Genomic DNA, 23614 nt, shown 5'->3' with positions numbered 1-23614 from the left:
GCTGGAGTCCATGCAGCACAGCTGTTGGCTGATTTCTTCTGAACAGACTCGTGTGAGCAAGCCTGTGCAAGAAGTCCATGGGAACAAGGGTCACACATCTCACACCCAACCCCCTCCACATCTCACACTTGCCTTTGACATTGTATCTGTTGCTTCTGGTTGGTGGTTTCTGCCTAATTCCTTGAGTGACCTCATGGCAAATCACTGGCTTGAATTTGAAACTGTTTTGCTGGTCTGGAATTAAGATTTAGTACAGGTTCCCTCCTTCTTGGATGTCTTTGTCTGTTTCTGTAGTATTTGCTTGGGCTCTCTTTCTCTTCACTTGAACTTGATTTTGAGCTGTCGGTTGCCTTTAAATGAATGCATCTCAAAATAGATTTCCATTGGAAACACCATCTTTTCTATTATGCATGACACACTTTTATCTAATAGAAGGCTAACAATGGACATGTTTTGTGTCTGTGCCCTTTCAGCTCACCATTGCACTGAATTACAGTTTTTTAAGCTTAGGAAAACAGGAAAGGATTTTGACAGGTTTTGCATTTATGCATACGGGTTTGTGTGTTTGCAGAGACACCCCTTTGTGGTTCCTTTATAAGTCTGCAGATAGAGGGAGGTTTTTATTAAGTCACATTCTATATATAAAATAATTGCTTTTAAAAATATACATTATATGTGGAAATGCATCTGCTTCTGAATGGTTCCTCTTGTAGTTTCTTCAGTCAACAGTGCTTTGGAGCAAGAAGTCTGATTTGAATTTCATTTCTGCTTTTGTTATTTTTCATGACCAGGTTCACTTAAGGGTGTAGCTGCAGTCCATAATGTAGAAGCTATCTTTATTGTTTATTTTCAAAAGGACTACAAGACAATTATCTGTATTCCAAAATGAGTCATAATTGTAAATATTTCTTACTGGAGCCATTATCAGCATTAATAACAACAATATTATGGGGCAGAATACCATTTGTTATTTTAACACAAAAAAAACTTGAAAAAAAATTATTTTTCTGTAGTCAAATAAATGGTATAGGAAGCAAAAGTTATATGGTCATGCTTTGGGGAGAAATTGATAGGACTTTTAGAATTTCATAGTCTCATTAAAATAATTACCAGCTAAATAACTCAGCCTCTCATGGATGGACCTAGAGATTATCATACCAAGTGAAGTAAGTCAGAGAAAGGCAAATATCATATATCACTTATCTGTGAAATCTAAAAAGATGATACAGTGAACTTATTTACAAAACAGAAACAGACTCACAGACATAGAAAACAAGCTTATGGTTACCAGAGGAGGAAAGGGATAAATTAGGAGTTTGGATTAACAGATACAAGAAACGCTGGGCTGGAAGAAGCACAAGGTGGAATCAGGATTGCCGGGAGAAATATCAATAACCTCAGATATGCAGATAACACCACCCTTATAGCAGAAAGTGAACAGGAAATAAAAAGCCTCTTGATGAAAGTGAAAGAGGAGAGTGAAAAAGTTGGCTTAAAGCTTAACATTCAGAAAACTAAGATCATGGCATCTGGTCCCATCACTTCATGGGAAATAGATGGGGATACAGTGGAAACAGTGTCAGACTTTATTTTTGGGGGCTCCAGAATCACTGCAGATGGTAATTGCAGCCATGAAATTAAAAAAGACGCTTACTCCTTGGAAGGAAAGTTATGACCAACCTAGACAGCATATTAAAAAGCAGAGACATTACTTTGCCAACAAAGGTCCATCTGGTCAAGGCTATGGTTCTCCAGTGGTCATGTATGGATGTGAGACTGGACTGTGAAGAAAGCTGAGTGCCAAAGAATAGATGCTTTTGAACTGTGGTGTTGGAGAAGACTCTTGAGAGTCCCTTGGACTGCAAGGAGATCCAACCAGTCCATCCTAAAGGAGATGAGTCCTGGGTGTTCATTGAAGGCACTGATGCTAAAGCTGCAACTCCAATACTTTGGCCACCTGATGCGAAGGGTTGACTCATTGGAAAAGACCCTGATGCTGGGAGGGATTGGGGGCAGGAGGACAAGGGGACGACAGAGGATGAGATGGCTGGATAGCATCACTGACTCAATGGACATGGGTTTGAGTAAACTCCGGGAGTTGGTGATGGACAGGGAGGCCTGGTCCTCCCTGCGATTCATGGGGTCGCAAAGAGTCGGACATGACTGAGCAACTGAACTGAACTGAACTACTTTATATGAAATAAACAACAAGGTCTTGCTGTTTTCATGCAGGAAACTATATTAAAAGATAATAATAAAGATAATTCAGCCTCACCCTCCTACATAAGACAGGATGAAATAACAGTGGTTATAGAGAGATTTTTCAATTTTTTCTTCCCATTATGATTTATTACAGGATATTGAATATAGTTCCCTGTGCTATACAGCAGGACTTTGTCATTTATCTATTTTATATATAGTAGTTTTTATCTGCCAATCTCAAACACCTAATTTATCCCTAACCCAATTTTTTTTTAGATTTATTAAATTGGTTTCCTATTATTCACATAATTCCTAATGAATTAGAAAATTAACCAGTTTCCAAGCATAGGCAGTCTGTTATTCTGTATTCGAAACAAGAGTGAAATCTGTGTTTCGTTCTTTGGGTTTATGGGAGATAGAATTTCCAAATGCCTTTTGAATGATTTTTGTTGCGCTAAAGTTAACGTAGAGCGCCTGTGGTGGTGAGCTCATCCCCACAGTTTACTCATTAATGGTAGCACCATCTACCTTTTTAATTATGTGTCTTAGCTGCTGAAGGGGACCGTCTTCTAACAGACAATCCTGTAGGCGTCCCCTCTTGCTTGGCTAGGACTCGTGACCAGCTACCAGCTCTGGTCCCCATGAAGGGAACTAGAACTTCCCTCTGCCTGGAAGAACTTTTCCCTTCTTTTCTACCTGAAAGGATCCCTACCGAGCCTCAGCAGGAGCCCTCAACTTTCCACACAGATTCCCCACTCTTCTCTGGGCATCAGTAGCACTTAACTCGTGTCCTGATGGCATGTGGCTGTGTGCCTGCGTCTCTCCCGAACTGGACTGAGCCTGTTGGAAGTAGCACTCAGGCCTCTGCACCTTCCAGTCCTCAGCTTGGAGCACTGCTGCCTGGACCCTCATGAATATTCATTTAAGTGACTTGAGCTTGGAGTTCAACACACACAAATACAACTGCTAATTGAGTGAATAGTAGCATTGCCCCAGCAGCCCCCACCAGTTTCTGGATGGCCTGTGTTTTTTTGAGTGAAATTCTTTTATTTTGGTAGTGAATTCCCCACCATCCTTTGAGGTTATTAGAGTAATCCTGGGTTGTTCACCAAAATTGCTTCCCTAAGTATATGGTCCTGACTTCTGAGAACTCAGGCACAGGACATAAGGAGAAATAATTGTCTGTCAGATTTAAAATCTAAAAGCCATAGGGTACTGTTTTGTACTTAGAACACTATACAGCGTGAACACCAGTCTCTTGATTCCTTAATGGTACCTTCCCAGTGTGCAGGTGCAATAAATGAAGTGCAGGGAAGTGATGAAGTGGGCTCTGTTCGTCTCTGGGACTGCCTCTTCCATCCTTGCATGTTCACTTGATCTTACCTTCCTGTATTATTTTCTCCCTTTAATTTACTGTAATTAATATCACTGGTTCTTCAACATCTCCATGTACCTACTCCTTTCTTTGCCTCTACAGTGCTATACCCACCCAAGCATCCTCTACGCTCTCCAGGACCAGGCCTGTCTTCCCCCACTCCCCCGTCTCTGCGCTGTTTCTGCCTACCACCTGCACTGATGCTTCCTCATCTTTGCAGGATGAACATTCCAAAATGGCAGCTGGACAGTTGGGAAGGATTTGTAGGCCTCTCATCTGTTAATCACTTATTCATCCATCCATCCATCCATCCATCTCACAAACATTGAGCAACTGCTGTGCCAAGCACTGTAGCAGTTGCTGGGGATACCAAGCCAAGTAAAACTTGGTGTCTGGCCTCCCAGGGTCAAGCGAGGGGATAGTGAGTCCTTGGTGGATTGCTAAGCAGGTGAGCACAGATCAAGACTTCCTAGAACCGGTGATAATTAAATTAGACTTTGGAAGGGTGATTGGAAGGTAGCTATCAAAAGTGTGATAGAGATAATGGACACTTCATGCAGAGAGATGGATGCAGTCACAAGTACAAAGACATGAAACAGCTTGACCAGTTCAGAGAACGGCACGTAAATGAGGTATGGCTAGAACAAAGGATCCATAGGTAGAAATATCAGGTGTGCTTAGCCAGGACACCTGAACTTATCCTTAAAGAAATACGGACACTTTGGAACATTCGTAAGCAAGAAGATTGCATAATGTGTATATTGAAGAAGATCCAATTATTCTGACAGCAGAATGAAAGATAATATTTTAGGTGGTGCCCATATTTGGTGGGAAGAGGATATATAGGGGTCCACACCAGGTAACCAGACAAAAGCACCTAAGTGGAGTCTGTGGTCTTAGGTAAAGGAGACAGATTTGATAGGTGTTAAAGAGAGGACTAGTGTGGCAGGTGAGGAATAGAATTGTTGAGATAACTTCCAGGAGACTGAATACAAGTCTCCTGGATGGAATACAAGGAGAGGAGCTGGTTTTGAGGAAATGGTTCTGAGTTGGATATTTTGACCGTGAGGTGTCCATGAGACATCAGAGAGGTGAGGTCCATTATTAAGTTGGATTCACCAGTCAGGAGCTCAGAGAAGCTATTGCTGAGGCCATGGGGATGATTCAGGCCTGCCAAGCAGAGAATGGATGAGGAAGCCCTGGGGAAAGGGGGCATTTAAAGGGTAAAGCAGGCGAAAGAAATCCACAAAGAGAAGAACAGCAGAACAGTTGGGAGAAAATTGGCGGAGACATATGTGAACAAAGAGACATCTATAACCTTACTTGAGAGGGATATGAACATTGACTGAAAGGCGCATAATGAAAAGGGACAGGGAGGCAAAAAACCAAGAGCTCAAGTCCCCATAATTGCTAGGACTATGGGGAAAAATACAAGAAGCACTATAGTTAGACAGTATTTAAAAATATGTGTGCTGGGAGGAGGGGTACAAAAGGGAGGGGGCAGATGTATACCTGTGGCCGATGCATGTTGATGTATGGCAAAAAGCCATCACAATATTGCAAAGTAATTTTCCAGTAGTTAAAAGTAAAGTGTGTGTGTGTGTGTGTGTGTGTGTGTGTATGTATGTATGTATGTATACACACACTTCTACCTTGGTTTTTTAGAAGTATTTAAGTAAACAAAAATCAACAGAGAAAAACTTTCCACAGAGAAGAAAATATCTGGCCATGTCAAAAGCTGCTTGGGGTGGGAGAGAACTGCCTAGCAATCAAATAAACAAGGACTGAAAATGTACATTGGCTTTGGCATGTGCAGGCACCAACAGTGAGCAAGATGAGTTTCAGTGCCGTGGGGGAGGGCCGCAGAAGATGTAGAGCTTTGAATGGCAGAGAAATAATCAATGTAGGGACTTCTTCAAGAAACATGACTTATAAATAAAAAAGAAAGCATATCAGAGAGCAATTCAGGATCATAGCAAGTTTCAGGCGAGGGTTATTTTTGTTTTTACAATGGATGTTTTTTGCCTTGCTACGTTGATAGGCCTTGGTTGTTCTTGGTTTCAAAAGTTGTTTAGAAAGTTCTTCTCACTTGAATATCAGAAGAGATTAAACCATCTTGGCTTTTTCTGCTTTCTTTTTTTAATTAAAAATGTTTAATCCATCTGGAATTTCTTTTGATATCAAAAGCAAAGACTCCATACCAGCTCTTCTAATGGTTTAGCTAATTACTCCAATACTTGAATCTACTGATTTGAAACCTCATTTTTATAATATACTGAAATCCCTTGAGTATCTCCATCTGTTCTTGAAATTTATTCTATTTAATTCATACTGTCTATTAATGCACTAGTTCTGAATTGTTTCATTTGCCATAGCATTATAATATACGTTAATATCTCTTAGAGCTGTCCCATTTTATCTTTTTGCAGAAATATCCCTAACACTGTTACTTTAAACATCCCTCCTCATTATTTTACTTGTGTACTTGTATACATTTTTTTTGAAGAGCTTTTCTTCCTTAAATCCACTTGGAATTATTAACTAAATTTGCATTCAAATTCTAAATTTTATTTTTGGAGAAGGAATATGTCCCCAAACTTGAATCTTCCCAATTAAGAGTATGGTGTATCATACCATTCATCCGTCATTACTTGTTCTCTATTTTTAAGTCAGTTATCATAACCATCTTAACATTTCTCACTAATTTATTTCTAAGTAGTCTGTGCCTTTGTTGTCATTATTAACTATGTCTTTTCTCCTTTGGATTTTTAACTGGATTTATTGCTAATCAAGTCCTAATTTCTGACTTCTCTTGAGTATTAAGGGGACCTGGCAGCATGGGGCCCTCATTCCAATGTGGTACCTTTGATTAGGGCATCCACTTGCCAGTTTGCCAGTTACTGTACCCACGTCACACATTTCTGTTACTTGCCTGGCCCCTGGAGGCAGATGAGTTCTTTTAGGGTTGGGTGAGTCATGGATGTTGACATCACTGTCAGTGCCATGCTCTGTGATGTCACCAACTCTGGCCTGTAGATCAGCCAAGTCCTTCCAACCCCTACTGCTTTTCTGCAATACATTCTGGCCTCTCAGATCAGAAGCAAATGTCAGCTCCTCCTACCCAGCTATACCTCCACAGTCTTGCCCTTCTTGGCCAGAGTGGTCCCTGCCCCTTGGCTGAGCAGTAGTCCTAAAGAGGCTGTAAATTTTTCTCTCATCCACTGTCTCAGTTACAAATACCTATGGTAGTTTACTTCAAAGGTCTGCCAGTTATATCCCTGGCCTTATCACAGCTCACTTCTCCCTCCCTGTGGTCCAGCCCCCCCACCCCCCACCCCGCAAGTCTCTGCTGCCCATCTATAGCAAAGCCACATAGATTCCAGACAAAGATAAAAGAACCTCTAAGCCACCAGCATAATTTTAACTTACTGTGACCACACACACTGCCACAATATCAAAATAAAAGCTCCTGAAGGATTATATTTTGACTTATTAAAACACTTATTGCATACATTTCCATGATTTGTAGTAGTATCACAAATTCTCAGAATGTGCTGCCCTTGCATTCACAGACTCAGGGGAGCTTGCTCATTTACCTATTTTCCATATATTTCCTCCAACATTCTCTAAACATTCTCCCAAAGGTACATTTCTTATTTCTTTTTAACTTTAGATATTTCCACAATATTGCTTTTCTTTCTTTCTTTTTTTTTTTATCCTAAATCACAAATCCTCTCCCAACATTCTATTATTTCTACACTGGGAATGAATAATTTACTTAAAGTGCCCCAAGTTTATTGCCAGCAAGTAATTGTAGTTGATTAAAGATTTTAAAATATGTTATTCCTATTATGTATATCTGTGAAGTAAACATATTTAGACTTCTTTCCAGAGACTTTATATTTGTGTTTTGTTTTGATTCTTTCACTGTTGGACATTATTATTACCATGAATGTCTTTTCTCTTTGGGATTTAGTTCACTGTTTGCCTTTCTCTTTAGAAGAGTAAAGGAATGTGTGTTGTCCTTCCATCCATCCACCACTCCATGATGTGTGTCCGTTCCATTGACAGTTATTCAGTTTGGGTTCGTCACCTTATTTGTGGCCTCTTTTCCACTGGCCCCTCTGTTGGCTCTGGTGAACAATATATTGGAAATAAGAGTGGACGCGTGGAAACTGACTACCCAGTATAGACGCATGGTACCTGAAAAAGCCCGGGACATCGGAGCATGGCAGCCCATCATGCAAGGAATAGCAATTCTGGCTGTGGTGACCAATGTGAGTAAATAGGCTTCGCAGGGTAAAGACCTTGAAAAGTCCAAAACTGCATTAGTGTTGCTTCCTGAGGAATCCAGTGTTTGCTATTTCATAATGTGGGAGGAGGATGCTAATACTTTCATCCACATAAACAACATAGTTGCTGTAACTGTAATTGTTATTATTTTTTAATATATTTTGTTTATAGTTATTATTGGTGACTTACAAGACCTCTTACAGAGGCAGTTGCTAAGAATAGTGACTATTATGCTTTTGTTGCTCATTTATTAGTTTTATTCAATAGAAACATGGTAATAATATTAACAGTAAGTACTAACTCTTTTAATCATCACATGACTATAAAAGGAATTATCAAATAGTGCTTTTATAATGGAAATAGAAATCTATCCATTTAGAGTTTGTAGACCCTAAAATACGAACAGTCATTCCACCATATTTTACTGTATATTCCAAACTATCAATTTAAACTAGTAACTACTTGATGAAGACGTATGTACTTTGTGCATTCCCCATCATTCCTTACCTTCCTTGTGTCATGGGGCAGAGGTTCTTCAAGGAGGTGGATTTAGGGCAGGTCCCAGCTCTCCTCCTCGCCCCACCCTTGGTCTTTGCAGTGTTAGTCATTAGCTAAGCACCTTCACGTCCTGCACGTGTCTGAGTGATGAGGGAACAGAACTCGCTTGTTACAATCTGTTCTGATTATGGACCAGTCTGCACCGTCTGTCTGCTTCCTACTGCTGCCCCCACAGTCGGCAGGGAGCTGTCAAGCAGAGCAGTTCCCATGCCAGCCCATCAGGGAATCTCCTTCCCCAGAAATATCCAGACACTCAAGGTTATTTCCTCCCTTATTCCACTGCCAATTGGATTCCCAGGTTAACAAAATAATATTCCAGTTTTAACTTCTTCATCAAGTCCCACTTGCCTTGAGTCCCCTGTCTTTTCCCGCGAGCCCTTGTAGAAACAGAAGAGAGTCTGGCAGTGCCTGTGGGTCAGGCTGAGGGGCGTCCGCCCAGACCTTAACACTTCCAAGCTTCCTTTTATCATTTGAAGATTGAATAATTTCCCTGTCACATATTTTCAGACGATTATATACCACAAAGGGTGTGTGGGGAATTCAGTGAGTCAGTGCATGGGATGCACAGAGCCTGGTCCTTGTAGGGATATTAGCGGCTATTCTGTTATCACCCCTGGAGGAGGGCACGACAAGCCACTCCAATATTCTTGCCTGGAGAATCCCATGGACAGAGGAGCCTCGTGGGCTACAGTTCATAGGGTCACAAAGAGGCAGACACAACTGGAGTGATTTAGCACGCGTGCATGCACACATTCTGTTATCATCTTCATCACACAGCATTGTTTATAGCAACTCCAGAAGCTTTGCCAGGTGTCAAAACTAGAGGCACAAGAATTTAACAATATGCCACGGTCTAGACCATGGTCACAGTTTCACGCAATAAGTTATCTGGAACCCAGCTTTCACCCCCCAAGAACCCTCAGTTTATTTGGATCGCCTGCTGTCTCTCCTTTTTGGAGAAAGTTGGTAAATCACACACACAAAAACAACTGTGAGGTTATATCCATTTCCATTCACCCAAAGAGCCCCCACCTTCAGCATCCACTGCGCTGCAAAACATAGGCTGATGTTCAGAAATATGACAGTGAGGCCTTTCAAGCTCCACGGTCATAAAAGTATGAATCTGTCATGTTCAATATACTATATGACATGAAGCCAGGCCGGAACGTGGAGTTACGTGCTTTAAGGAAATTTTTAGCAACAGGGTTTGGAACTAAAAGGTTTTTATTTGACCTTCAGCTAACCAGAAAATTCAACTGACTCCTACTCCCTATCACTCAAGCATCCTGTCTTAATTCCATGAGGCACCTTTTCCTCATCGCCCTAGAGTGGCTCCTCACCATTAATGCAGATGGAATATTGGCCGTGTCTTCAAGGCTGCTCCACCTGCACATGTGTGTGCACACAGGCACACGTGTACCCACTGATCGGTGCTACTGGGTCTCGTCCGGCAGTTGTTTATTCTTATAATTCAGGTGCTGGCTTATTATACACTAGAAAAATTGCTTATTCAATTATCAATTAAACTATGGTGACATAGTGTTAGTTGGTCAGTCGTGTCCAACTCTTTGCGACCCCATGGACTGTAGCCCACCAGGCTCCTCCGCCCATGGAATTCTCCAGGCAAGAATACTAGAATGGGTTGCCATTCCCTTCTCCAGGGGATCTTCCCGACCCAGGGATCGAACCCAGGTCTCCCACATTGCAGGCAGATTCTTAACCATCTGAGCTACCAGGGAAGCCCAATTACACTATGGACAGTCCTTTTTTCCATATTAAGATGTTAGAGATTCCAAGATGCAGATCCTCTTGCATATAATTCTGTAAGAGTTAAACATGTATGTTATCCCCTCACATGCCTGATTTGTGCCTCCCCAACCTCACGTGCTCAGTAACGGCTAGCTTTCCATCATAGGGGAACTTTTAGGAAGGAGGAAGACGAGAACAGCTCCTCAGGATTTGAAAGGGCATCAGGCCAGAGTTTGGTATAAAGTCATTCATTTTAAGGCTGCTGGTTCAATAAGTAAGCTGAATTACATTGTTGTGTCATGCCAGAGCATCTGCTATTGAAGACCAATTTTAATTTATTTTGATATAAATGGAAAATTGTGTTTGGAACAGCATGGGAAATGAAGCACACTGCATTTATTTGTGCTCTTGCACTGTGGCTCAGAGCAGCTTAATTCAGGAGGAAAAAGTATCTTGTCAGAAGACAATAGAATTATCTTCCTTGTTGGAATTTGTATAGCTTCTTAAGCACATCTGCAGGTGATTCTGTAAAAAGCTCTAGTTGAGTTAAATGAGAACAGGAAATTTTAATCTGTTGAAATCTGGGAGAAGCAAAATAGTCTCGCCTTACACCACCACCACCACCCCCGACAGGCAAGAATACACACCCAGAGAAACTTGACACCGGAGGAAATGACAAAGCTGGTTCTGGGAGGGGAAATTTTGCAGTAGAAAAGCCCCTCAGTTGTTTTTCTTGCTTTGCATGAGGTCTTGTTTGTTGGCTTGTGGTCTCACTGTGTCTAAACCATATGTTCAGATGAATACTGTTAAAATCGTGTTGTGCAAAATATGTCTGTTCTTCTGCTTCAGAAATGACTGAAACATTTAGCTTTGTTTATTCACATAGAATTTGGATTGAAGTATATTCATTACTCTGTCCTTCCGTGACACCAGTTTTACATGTTGTAGAGTTTAAAGCCCAAATTTGAACTCTGGAGAGAATTCATGTAATTAATAATAGCTTTAGATCCTAATGAATGTCTGCCTGACACAGATTCAGATTTAACACTGATCCATATTTATTCCTTTAATCTGGAAACACACTAAACTCTCTTAAAGTTTTTTGATAACTATAATCTTTCTGACTTTATCCATTTAACCTTTTGAAAGTTGAAAGGCTTAGACACTAAGTCTAACAAAATAGATACCATTGCTTGATTATGTGAATAGAACAATCCCAACACAGTTTCTTGCTACTATATTTTATTGAATAATAAAGAATTCTTGCTCTTTAATGAAGCAACAGACATAAGTATATACTGAAAGTTTAAATCAGACTGTGAGGTTGAGTTATCTCAACAAGTCAAGATACTATAGGGGAAAAAGTATAAATTTGAAGGAAAATATTTGTTATCAGTATTCTATTTTTAAGAGACAAGTGATTAAAACAATTTTTATCAATTATTTATCTACAAAGGGATCATATAAAGCCAGCTTATTTTCACAATACTGATCTTGTTATTTCACATGCAAAAGGGCCTTCTAAGTCATAAAGATTAAATTTTATCAAGTAGTGCTCCAGAGTTAATTGAATTTTATTATATTCTAATTTTTTAAAATATAAGTTACATGTAACATATGCAAGTGGCTCTCGAGTTATCTATAATACCCTAGTCTACAATTTTTCTTACTGTGCTTAAGATACATAATAGGCAACTATCAGGGCTTTGCTTTTGAACTGCAGGTGAACTGCTGGACATTCCCTTCAAAGACCAAAAGCAAACAAACTACTTTAAAGCAGCTGCTCAAAAGTTTTAGGACATTCACTACTTATATCCATTTGACAATTCTGAATCTTTAATTTAAAAAACTCAACTGATGAAAATGTAATTTTGGCATGTCTTTTAACCCTAGCTATAAATGCTCTAAATTAATACCCTCTCTACCATTTTCTTCCAACATAGGCCATGATCATTGCATTCACATCAGACATGATCCCCCGCCTGGTATATTACTGGTCCTTCTCCATCCCACCCTATGGGGACCACCCAAACTACACAATGGAAGGATACATCAACATAAGTCTCTCCATCTTCAATACTGCTGACTTTAAAAGCAGAGTCAAGAAAATAAGTCCGTACGCTGGGTCTAAATATTACACGTGCAGGCAAGTTCTACTTACAAGTGTTTAAAAATATACTTCTTCGGGTGGAGAGGGAGGTGGGAGGGGGGATCGGGATGGGGAATACATGTAAGTCCATGGCTGATTCATGTCAGTGTATGACAAAAACCACTACAATATCGTAAAGTAATTAGCCTCCAACTAATAAAAATAAATGAAAAAAAAAAAATAGAAGTATTTCAAAACAAAAAAATCAATAAATAAATAATTTGGAGAATATTGTTTTTAGTATGTGACACTGATTCTGAAGTCTACTTGACATTTAAGTAATAAAATAGTACAATTAAATTAAATTAAAAAAATAAATAAAAAAATAAAAATACACTTCTTCTTTTAAAGGACTTTCATTGTAATATTCTATCTGGTATTATTTAAATAAAGTTGCTAGACATTTTTTTTCCTAGCTTTCTTTTCAATCAGACTTAAAAACGTATAAAATATAAAAGTTACTGTAGATTAAGATTAGAACTTTCAAGCCAAACCGTAAGGCAGGATTGTATTTTATGTTTTACAAATTGTAAAGTCTTCCTGTAACTCTTTAAAAGATTTATTTGTTTATTTCTGGCCGTGCTGGATCGTCGTTGCTGCTGCTGGCCTTTCTCTAGTTGCAGCGAGTGGCAGCTACTCTTTGTAGTGCTGTGTAGGCTTCTCGTTGTGGCTTGTCTTATTGCGGAGCACCATCTCAGAAGCTGTGGCGCAGGGACTTAGTTGCTCCATGGCATGTGGGATCTTTCTGGACCAGGGATTGAACCCGTGTCTCCTGCATTGGCAGGCAGATTCTTAACCACTGTACCACCAGGGAAGACCCCATATGGCAAGATGTTAAAATGAGAGTTTCAAACGATTACAGAAAGACTTATTCAGGGGGAAAGTCTTACGTCTTAGAAATGAAGAAACCCTGGGAGTTCTAGAAAGCAAGATAATTCAGTTGTTTCAACTCATATTTTATTCAACCACAACCTGACGGTACTAAATGATGACAGACTAGTACCATCACTTAACAAAGCAATGCGGAGACGAGAAAGGTTGATACCTCAGCCCAGCCTAGCAGTGTTCTCTAAAAGTATTCCAAAGCTCTCTGCATTGATTTTAAGGGCTGATAAGATCAACCGTGGACATCAACTAAGTTACTAATTGATAAGTTTGTTGACTGCATGGTATCGTAGAGTTGTTTTGTTTTTTTCAGTCAAAGTCTAAAACCTAAAGAGCCTTTAAAATTTAAACTCCTCAAAGCTGTCTCCTATTCACATTCTCAACACCACCACCATAAAATAAGCCCCATTGAAAAAGCCATAAATAAGCCCCAAATAAATGTTTCTAGATTACACATAGCAAGGGCTCTTCAGAATCACACACTGCATCTGCTTACTCTTACTTTACATAATTCTAAAGAGTAATTAAACTTCCAGGTCGAATAGGTTACAGGTGGAAAGTTAGAGATTGCTGCCAAAGGGAGATACACTCAAGCAATAGCATATGATGTCTGACAACAAGGAAATTAGGTAAGAAAACTATAAAAAATAGGTAATATTCTCTGTAGTATGTTTCTGAAAATATGGTAATTTGTTTTAGTTGCACTCTTGAGGAAGCAGGGATAAAATTTGATGTTTTTGTTCTTTTTTTACAAAGATGGAAACCATCATTACCATCTTGTAAGTTAAATGAAGTATTACTGGAGTAGTTATTTCAGGGTTTTGTCATCAAATTAAACTCTCAAAGAAAATCTCGGTATTCCCTGGTAGTCTCATGGTCATGATTCTGGGCTTTCATTGCCGTGGTCCCAGATTCAGTCTCTGGCCAGGGAACTGAGACCCCACATGGCATGGCCAAAAAAAAAAACCAAAAACCCAGAAACCTTTGGAGAAAACTTATGAGATGACCAATTAAAAGAGTGTTGCATTAAGTATGACCTTTTTAATGGGCCCTTGTTTACATTTGATTAGGAAGAACAATCTCCTGAAATGCTCCCATCTTTTTTCCAGGTATCGTGATTTCCGGTACCCTCCTGGACATGAACAAGAGTATAAACACAACATCTATTACTGGCATGTGATTGCAGCCAAGCTGGCTTTTATCATTGTCATGGAGGTAAGGAAAGTTCACTTTGAAGTAGTTTATAAGGCAGTGTATTTGCAAACCATTTATTAACTTTTAAGTGTTGCCATTTCTGACTTAAAATACACAATATGTCTGACCTCTTGCTAATAATTATTTCTATAACATTTAAGTTTGACCTGAGAATACCCATAATGCTCTCAGTAATTAAATGAAGTTGATTATCTGCTGTAAAGTTAAAAGCATGTGGGCTTAGGGAGATTCAATTTCTTTCAGTTCAGTATTAATTGAAGGCCTTTTTATTTGGGGAACTGGGCTCCATATTAGGCTATGAAAAGGTTTATTCAAGATAAATAAGATATCTTATCTTCCTGGAGAAACTTTTATTGCTGTAATAGTTTATTTGTATTGCATTTTCACACTATACCTTCTTATAATAGATTTTTACATCACTGAAATTTACCAGCTCTGAAAAATACTAAGGCAGCTATCAATTTGAAATTGATCTAGCCAACTTTACTTCTTACACTGAGCAAATAACTACTACTAAATTCTAAAGGTTCAAAAGTGACTTGATTGGTGTGGTCAGTTAGGATTACATTTAACTGCAAGAAACAAAAAACCCATCTACAGTGGCTTAAACAAGTAAGAGTTGATTTTTCCCAGGTAACAGATTTCACTGGAAGCAGGTGAGTACTCCTGGACAAATTCCAAATCCCTGGTGTAAGGAATGTATCTGTCTTCTGTAGGTTTACTTTCATTACATGTCACTCTGTGGTTGTAATATGACTACCACAACTCCAGATAACACATTTATGTTCTAGGCAGGAAGAAGGAAAAAGGGCGATGCTAGCCATACCTGTTCCTATGTTAGAAAAGAAAAAGTTTTGCCAGAAGGCCCTGGAGCAGACCTTCACCTGCATCTCACTGACTAGAACTAAACACATGGTTCTTCTTAGCAGCTAAGCAGGCTGAAACAGGAGGTATTTGGTTTGGGGACAGGCTACTTGGCTTAGATAATTTTTCTAGTATTTTTTTAATAGTTATCAAAAATTAACTGAGGAAAGTAGTCCATCATTAGTTCACTGGATCACAAGTAGAGTACAGTATCTGATATGTTGACAAGAGTTACTAGTTTATACTCAAATATGTAGTTGCCAGTGTTTAGACTGCTCCATTTGATATCATGATGGACTGGATACTGTGAGGGGCCATATCACTATGAAACATTTAGAACCAGCTAGAAACATAACTTCCTTTGCAGTTTTAAGCTTACTAGAAGGAAAGAGAATATAAAAAGAGGAAAAAAAGATAATGGCTTAAGATAGAGAGTGAGCACCCCTGAAGTTCAGGAGTGCTCTGAGAACAAGTTCTGTTATTAGGCCTCCAACTAAAGCTTCAAAGAGACCAAGCCTTGGGTCAGAATGAGGCAGAAGAGCTGAATTTAAGACCCTTAGATTCAGCCAGAGACCCTACAAAAGGCTAGGTTTGTCTCAGAGCAGATGGGAGTGCACATCTTCTCTGAAGAAAAGTATCCTTAATTTAGACTTCAGTTTTTTCCCCAGATTGGAATAAGCAAATATGAACTAATTATCAAAGATTAACAATGACAAAGGGGAAATTAAAAATATTCTCCATTTTTCACACCACCTAACTTAAAGAAACATTGACACAACTGATCACTCCTTGAAACTCTTCCTCACTTGGCTCCCAGGAACACACATATTTTGCCTTTGCTCCTACCTCACCAGGCAGTCCCATTTTTAGCTTCTTTGCCAGCCCTTCCTTTTCTTCTTAATGATCTGGAGCTCATTCCTTGGTTGTCTATTCTCTCTACTCACAGCCTTGGTGATTTCATGCAGTCAGGAGACTTTAAGTGCTATCTGTATGCCTGTGACTCATTAATGAATATCCCCAGAAAACTTCTCTCCTGAGCTCAGCCCAGCAATCCAACTGCATACTTGACCTTTCTGCATGGATATCTAACAGATACCTCAAATCTACTGCCCTCGATTCCCATATTTTCTTAAATCCACTCTTAATATTCTCCTCCCTACCCTGCCCTAAATCTGTTCTGTCCACAGTTTCCCCGCCCCTCTCAATTATGGCAGTTCATCTGAACAGCTGCTCAGGCCAGAATTCTTGAAGGCCCCCTTGTTTTCTCTCTGTTGCTTATTCCACATCCAATCCTGTTAGCTTTTGCTTTGAAAATATATCACAGATCTGACCACCTCTAACCAGCTTTGCAGCTGCCCCCAAATTGGAGCCACCATCATTTCTTGCCCAAATTGGGCAGCAGTCTACTAATTGGACTCCCTATTGTCTTCACGGCTCACTCCAAGTAAAAGCCAAAGTCCTTATAATAGCATTCAAAGCCCAGCAAAATCTAGCCACGCTCTATTACTTCCCTGATGTGACTCGCTCAGCCTTCCTGGAATACACCCAGTAGGCCTCCCCCATGTGGACTCTGCTAGGTGTTCCCTCTGCCTAAAATGTCTTTTCTCCTGATGTTTAACTTCCTTACTTCCCTAAAGTCTTTGCTCAGTGAGGCATGTCTAAACTGATCTACATAAAATCTATATAAATTTTATCTTCCACCATAACACTGTTAATAACTGTTACTCTGCTTTACTTAGCTTATATCACTTGTTTTCCCCATAGTTCTTACACATTTTAATGCTATGTGTAATTTATTTGTTCTTAATTATGTTTATTCTGTGTTATCTCTATCCTCTTGTTAGGTTAGGGTTTTTGAATAGTGCATAAATAAAAAGGTTTTCAAGCTCATCATTAGTCATCAGGGAAATGTGAGGAAAGCCCAAAGTGAAATAAAGTCCATTTCATAGTCATCATGTTCATTTAAAAAAAAAAAAACAAGTGATGATAATAAGTGCAGACAACAATGAAGAGTGACTGAAATCGTCACACACTGCTGGTGGTGGTACCATCTTGTAAAATCAAACATTCATGTAACATAGGGTCTCAGCAGTTCCACCCCAGGTGCCGCTCTTGAGAAACTCTCACAGGTATTCTCCAGAATCCAAGTGTATGAATGTTCCCAACATCATTGTTTCTAATCCAAAACCTAGGAACTAACCCAATACTTTTTGATAGGGGAACAAATAAAGTATGTCCGCACAGTGGAATATTATAAAGAAGTGAAAGTGGACTACAGTTGTACACAGTAATATTGATGAATCTTAAAAATTAACTTTGAATGGAAAAAAGCAATTTTTGAAAGACTGTACCATACAGTATTGTACTGTTTTTATAAGGCTTAAAGTGAGAAAAACTAAACAAGATATTCTTTTGGGGATATATACATACTTTGTTAAACTATTCAAAAATAAATGAAAATGATCTACATATACTCAGACAAATAGGTCAGTGTTTACCTTTGGGGATGAGGCCTGGGAATAAGACAGGAAAGGAACACACATAAAAATGTCATAACATCATCAGTGCCATGGTGAATGTTCTAGATGTTAGGGAGATATATTCTTCTCTACATAGCACATAGTATGGTTGAAATTTATGAAGTAACGAAATGTAGATCCATGGCAGAACCACGCCATGGAGGTAGAGCTTAAACACCTGCTGCCCCGTCCTAATACACTGCTGTAATGACCGGCAAAAATAAATGGAAGAAACTGTGTTCCCCTCCATCTCTTTGTGACTGACATTTTTTTTTTCTCTCCCTCAGCATATCATCTATTCTGTGAAGTTTTTCATTTCATATGTAATTCCAGATGTATCGAAAAGCACAAAGAGCAAGATCAAGAGAGAAAAATACCTAACCCAGAAGCTTCTTCATGAGAATCACCTCAAAGACATGACCAAAAACATAGGAGTCATAGCTGAGAAGATGATAGGAGCAGTAGTAGATAACAATTTACGACCAAAATCCGATTAAGAGCTTTATGTTCTGAGAAGCACTTTAAAGAATTTAGCTCTGTCAAAATTTATTATGAATCACTAATGAGAATGTTTAAGTTAAATCACTTTGGCAAATATGAGTCTTAACTATCACCATTTTCATGCAGATTATTTTTCAGTTTCAGTTAGTGATGCAGGAACTGGGAAATGCAAAATGGAGTTGAAGAAGGGCATAAAACTAATCACCAGAAAGACCAAAAATGTTACTTTTTTGGATAAGTTGGAATTTTAATCACACACAGGTATTCTCCTCATGTGCTTAAAGAAACAACATCTACCAAAGCAGAGTGGATTTTTTTCCTCATTTGATTATTTTCATTCCTTTCTGTTCTCAAGCACATGATCTTTTTTTTTTTTTTTATTTTTAGGCACTGTTTTATTTCTTCACTTTTGCTAGACCTGTTCCAGAGTTATCCTTCCATTACAATACCATCATTAAAGGTTAGACATGCTAGTTTGTTGTGTGATTAAAAATATCTAACATAGAATTCAGTTTGAATGCTGTATTATGGTGCAGATAGACCCAAGACTTTACAATATTTAGGTGTATCATCACGTTCCTATAGAAAAGGAAACCTCAGGTAATAAGAGGAAATAGTTTCAGTCTTCATCTTGGCCTGTCTTTCCATCTTGGAGAAATACTCTTAATGGATTGAAATGAAGATAGCATTTCTGAGCATATTTGTGCTATTGATCAGGATAATTTACATATTCTAAAGATATGTCGTATCTTGAAAAAAAATGAAATCAGGTGATTAAAATTACGTGTTTATCAACATAATGGTTTGGAAAAGATGAGCCTATCGAGTTCCCACCAGTTGCCCTTTATCTATTAGATCTAGGAAGTACAGTATTGCAAGGATCCTTGTGATTGGCTCACAGCCATTGTAACAACACAGTGCTGCGCACGTCAAGGGAACAGAAGGTCTCCTCAGTGTGACCACACTGTGTTCCTAAGAGGGGTTCTGCACATCCTAGTGATCAGCCTACCAAAGCATCTGCCATAGTGAAGGTCGCTCAGTACATCCTCCCTTCTCTTACTTTCTGCCCAGTAACTTGTTTGTAATTGCATGTTTGCACCAGGGGAGTGTTTTTAGGGAGGGAGACGGAGAAACAGGAGGATACCCAGAGTATTCCCAAACAAGAAAAGAGACTGGATTTGATTTGAATTTTCAGCCTCCTCTCAAGCCAATCAGGCAATTAAGGGTCAAAAAATAAATAAATAAATAAATTTGGTTTGGTCACAAACCCTGCTGTCAGCTGGAGGTAACTTCCTGCTGAAGTCCTGTCCCACCGTGCACATCTTGCCCTCGATTTATTCAGTTCAGCATTCTTTACTGCACTTTACTGCCTTTTGGATGCCCAGCCCGCTGGATTGATAGGCTCTAGAGAAGACACAGGGTCTGTACCTCTCACCTGTGACTGGTGACATGGCAGGGCTGGGTGTAGGAGAGAGTGTCTGGCACCTCGCTCTCTCTAAATGGGCCACTCGCCACCCATTAAAATGCTGCTCAATGCCCAGGTGCCACAGGAGCCGAGGCACTCAGAATCCCAGCAGTGAAGGAAAAGGAAACACTTTTCAGTGAGCAAGTTGACAGGCTTGCTATAAAATAGCAGCTTCACTCCAGGTCATAGTTCTGCATGCCTGCCATGAATGTTAACAAACCAGGGCGGGGGGTAAAGTGTTAATGTAGGATTCAGTGAAACAGTATTCTGGCCTTTTGAATTGTCCCAGTGGATCAGGATCATTTCACTAACTTTCTTGGTAATGTTAAGGGTATGTGTGATCAGAGTGCTCATGACAGGCCTCGTGAGGTCTGGTCACAGAGGGAGCGAGAAATGCATTTCTTCCCAGCGGGGAAGCATTCTCGTCCCTTCCCCCACTCACCTGGGACCCTGCTCCTGAAAGTGGTGCCTCTTCTCTTGTATTACCTCTTCTCTTCTCTGAAGTGTAGGACTGTCTCCTAGTGTTGGATTTGGCAGTGGCTCACTGTTCGTGGAACTATAAAAAAGGAAATGTTCTTGCCTTATCTCCTTGTATATAAAATAGAACTTGAATTGTGCATTTCTGTTTTCATAAATCGTCTTCATAGTTCAAAATGTGCTTCTGTGGACAGGAGGGAAGAAAACCTCTACGTTTTTAAAGGCAGCAAATGTAATGTGTGACACTGCCAGTCCTCCCCAGGTGGCCAGGTTGTAGTGGAGACCTGGGTCATCTGTGACACCGACACTGTTCATGCAAGTCTAGTGCTGACTTGTGGGTGATGAACCTGTGGGGCTGTGTCTTCAGGCACTTGTGGGCTGGATCTGTAAATGCAAGCAGAGGCAGCCCCTGGCAAAATGGATGGGTGTGGCGGTGGACCCATGAAGGGAAAGTCTGGCCCTAGGCCTGCCCCGTGTTAACCACTAGAGAAATTTTACTTTGTATCCTTTTGTGATGCCTGTGAATTTTAACAGATCAAAGCATTAGACCAAAATACTCAGGAGATTTTTCTCTAAATATCCCTGATATTTTAGTTATGTCAATAGGATGGGAAAGCTTTCGTTTTTGTTTGAAAACTAAACATCTTGCAAACTGTTTATCACTGAAAGTCTTCCCTTATAATTGCACGTGCATCTTGAATTTCAGAAAACATTAATTCACAATAGGGGAGCAGGATGTGCTCTCTGTTGAAACACTTCTTGTACCATTTTCTTGTGTCCATATTATATTTTAAGATGTTAAAACGTATGAACAGCTTAAGTAAAACTGAAATATTCATGATGCTTTTCATACACTGTGGCATAAGATGTAAAGTTTGTAATATTTTGCAAATTTCTGTGCATTTTAATATTCTTTTTATAATTATGAGCATTTTAATAAATTCATTTTTAAAAACAATACTGTGGCCTGCTCTGTATGCAACTGTCATAATGTTTTTAAGAAAGCAGATGTATATCTGTTTACCAGTTATGTGTCACCCAGATAACATGTGCACTTTTATGTGAATTATATCTAAAATTACGTTTTTCATAACCTATACTTTAAAAAAAAAAAGATTTTTCTGGGGATAATGGGTAGGATTTCAGTCAGGGCTGCTGCAGACAGTTGTGGGGACTGAGTCCCACACAGGCACCAGGTCTGGAGACCAAATGTGCCAATGTCACGCTGTATCAGCTAGTAGGAAGAGGTGCTTCCCGCTAATGGTATAAAGATGCTTCTGCATTCTAAACCCGGAGAAGGCAATGGCAACCCACTCCAGTACTCTTGCCTGGAAAATCCCATGTGCAGAGGAGCCTGGTAGACTGCAGTCCATGGGGTCGCTAAGTGTCAGACACGACTGAGCAACTTCACCTTCACTTTTCACTTTCATGTATTGGAGAAGGAAATGGCAACCCACTCCAGCGTTCTTGCCTGGAGAATCCCAGGGACGGGGGAGCCTGGTGGGCTGTCTGTGGGGTCGCACAGAGTCGGACACGACTGAAGTGACTTAGCAGCAGCAGCAGCATTCTAAACCTGGGGCACGTCACCTGACATGAGGTGGTGTCACCCAGACAGGGCACATCTCTAATAAGGCTCAGAAATGTGCTGTTTGGATCTGCCGTGGCCTTTGAGTACAGAAGGGAAAATTATGGAAAAGAATATGAAGGAATGTTTCATTACAAAAACCAACATTTTTTTTCTTTTAATCCTGTACAACATAAAATCCAGATTTTAGCTCATTCCATCCTTTTTTTTTTTTTTTTTTTTTTTGACCAGCTTAAATCTCATCAGGCTCCCAATAAAACTAAGTCCAAAAGTGTCCATAACTGGACAAACAGGGTAAAGTGTTTTCTCTGATTCTTAAATGATGCTCTTGGGACAAGTACTGATGATGTTCTTCTTCCCTTCAAATATTTTAAGTCCAGTAAAGGAGCAACTAGAAGCTCTTTAGCAGCACCTCCTTATTTGGAGAAAATGGTGAAATCTTCAATAACTGGTATCTATCTGACCCATCAGGTACTCTGCCAGATGTTTGCTTACACATGATCTCACTGCCAACATGATTTTATTACAAGAAAATTTTAAGTAACTGTTTAAAAAATTATGACAGTACCTGATTAAAAAAGAAATATGCATGTTCAAAGTAAACAAATGGGACCTGCTTAAACTTAAAAGCTTTTTGTACAGCAAAGGGAACTAAAGGCCAGGTGGAAAGTCAACCCTCAGAATGGGAGAAAATAATAGCAAATGAACAACTGAAAAAGTATTAATTTCCAAAATATACAAGCAGCTCATACAACTTGATACCAGAAAAACAAAAGAACCCAATCGAAAAGTGGGAAAAAGACCTAAACAGACAGTTCTCCAAAGAAGACATACAGGTGGCCAACAACACATGAAAAGATGTTCAAGGTCGTTCATTATTAGAGAAATGCAAATCAAAACTACAATGAGATATCACCTCACACCAGTCAGAATTCAGTTCAGTCGACTCAGTGACTCCATGGACTGCAGCATGCCAGTCCTCCCTGTCCATCACCAACTCCCGGAGTTGACTCAAACTCATGTCCATTGAGTCAGTGATGCCAACCAACCATCTCATCCTCTCTCATCCCCTTCTTCTCCTGCCTTTAATCTTTCCCAGCATCAGGGTCTTTTCAAATAAGTCAGTTCTTCACATCAGGTGGCCAAAGTACTGGAGTTTCAACTTAAGCATCAGCCCTTCCATTGAATATTCAGGACTGATTTCCTTTAGGATGGACTGGTTGGATCTCCTTGCAGTCCAAGGGGCTCTCAAGAGTCTTCTCCAACACCACAGTTCAAAATGATCAATTTTTCAGTGCTCAGCTTTCTTTATATTCCAACTCTCACATCCATACATGACTACTGGAGAAACCATAGCTTTGACTAGACGGACCTTTGTTGGCAAAGTGATGTCTCTGCTTTTTAGTAAGCTATCTAGGTTGGTCAAAGCTTTTCTTCTAAGGAGCAAGCGTCTTTTAATTTAATGGCTGCAGTCACCATCTACAGTGATTTTGGAGCCCCTGAAAATAAAGTCAGCCACTGTTTCCTCTGTTTCCCCATCTATTTGCCATGAAGTGATGGGACCAGATGCCATGATCTTAGTTTTCTGAATGTTGAGCTTTAAGCCAACTTTTTCACTCTTCTCTTTCACTTTCATCAAGAGGCTCTTTAGTTCTGCTTTGCTTTCTGCCATAAGGGTGGTGTCATCTACATATCTAAGGTTATTGATATTTCTCCTGGCAATCTTGATTCTAACTTGTGCTTCATCCAGACCAGCATTTCACATGGTGTACTTTGC

At 39.7% G+C, this 23614-nt stretch overlaps 1 protein-coding gene across 2 annotated transcripts in view; it reads left to right on the top strand.

Annotated features, from left to right (window-relative positions):
- Positions 1 to 21210, top strand: part of ANO6 (anoctamin 6) — a 238979-nt gene extending 217769 nt beyond the window's left edge. For both annotated transcript variants that reach the window (XM_043886376.1, XM_043886382.1), the window contains 4 exons: positions 7649 to 7854; positions 12121 to 12323; positions 14321 to 14426; positions 18097 to 21210. In XM_043886376.1, coding sequence (XP_043742311.1) covers positions 7649 to 7854; positions 12121 to 12323; positions 14321 to 14426; positions 18097 to 18306 — 725 coding nt within the window. In that variant the 3' untranslated portion in view covers positions 18307 to 21210. The remainder of the gene's footprint in view (positions 1 to 7648; positions 7855 to 12120; positions 12324 to 14320; positions 14427 to 18096) is intronic.
- The last annotated feature ends 2404 nt before the right edge of the window (positions 21211 to 23614 follow it).

This window comes from Cervus elaphus, chromosome 3 (assembly GCF_910594005.1).
Source record: "Cervus elaphus chromosome 3, mCerEla1.1, whole genome shotgun sequence".
Taxonomy (NCBI): Eukaryota; Metazoa; Chordata; class Mammalia; order Artiodactyla; family Cervidae; genus Cervus; species Cervus elaphus.
The sequence above is the reverse complement of the archived record's forward strand: the minus strand, read 5'-3'. Positions and strand labels throughout refer to the sequence as shown.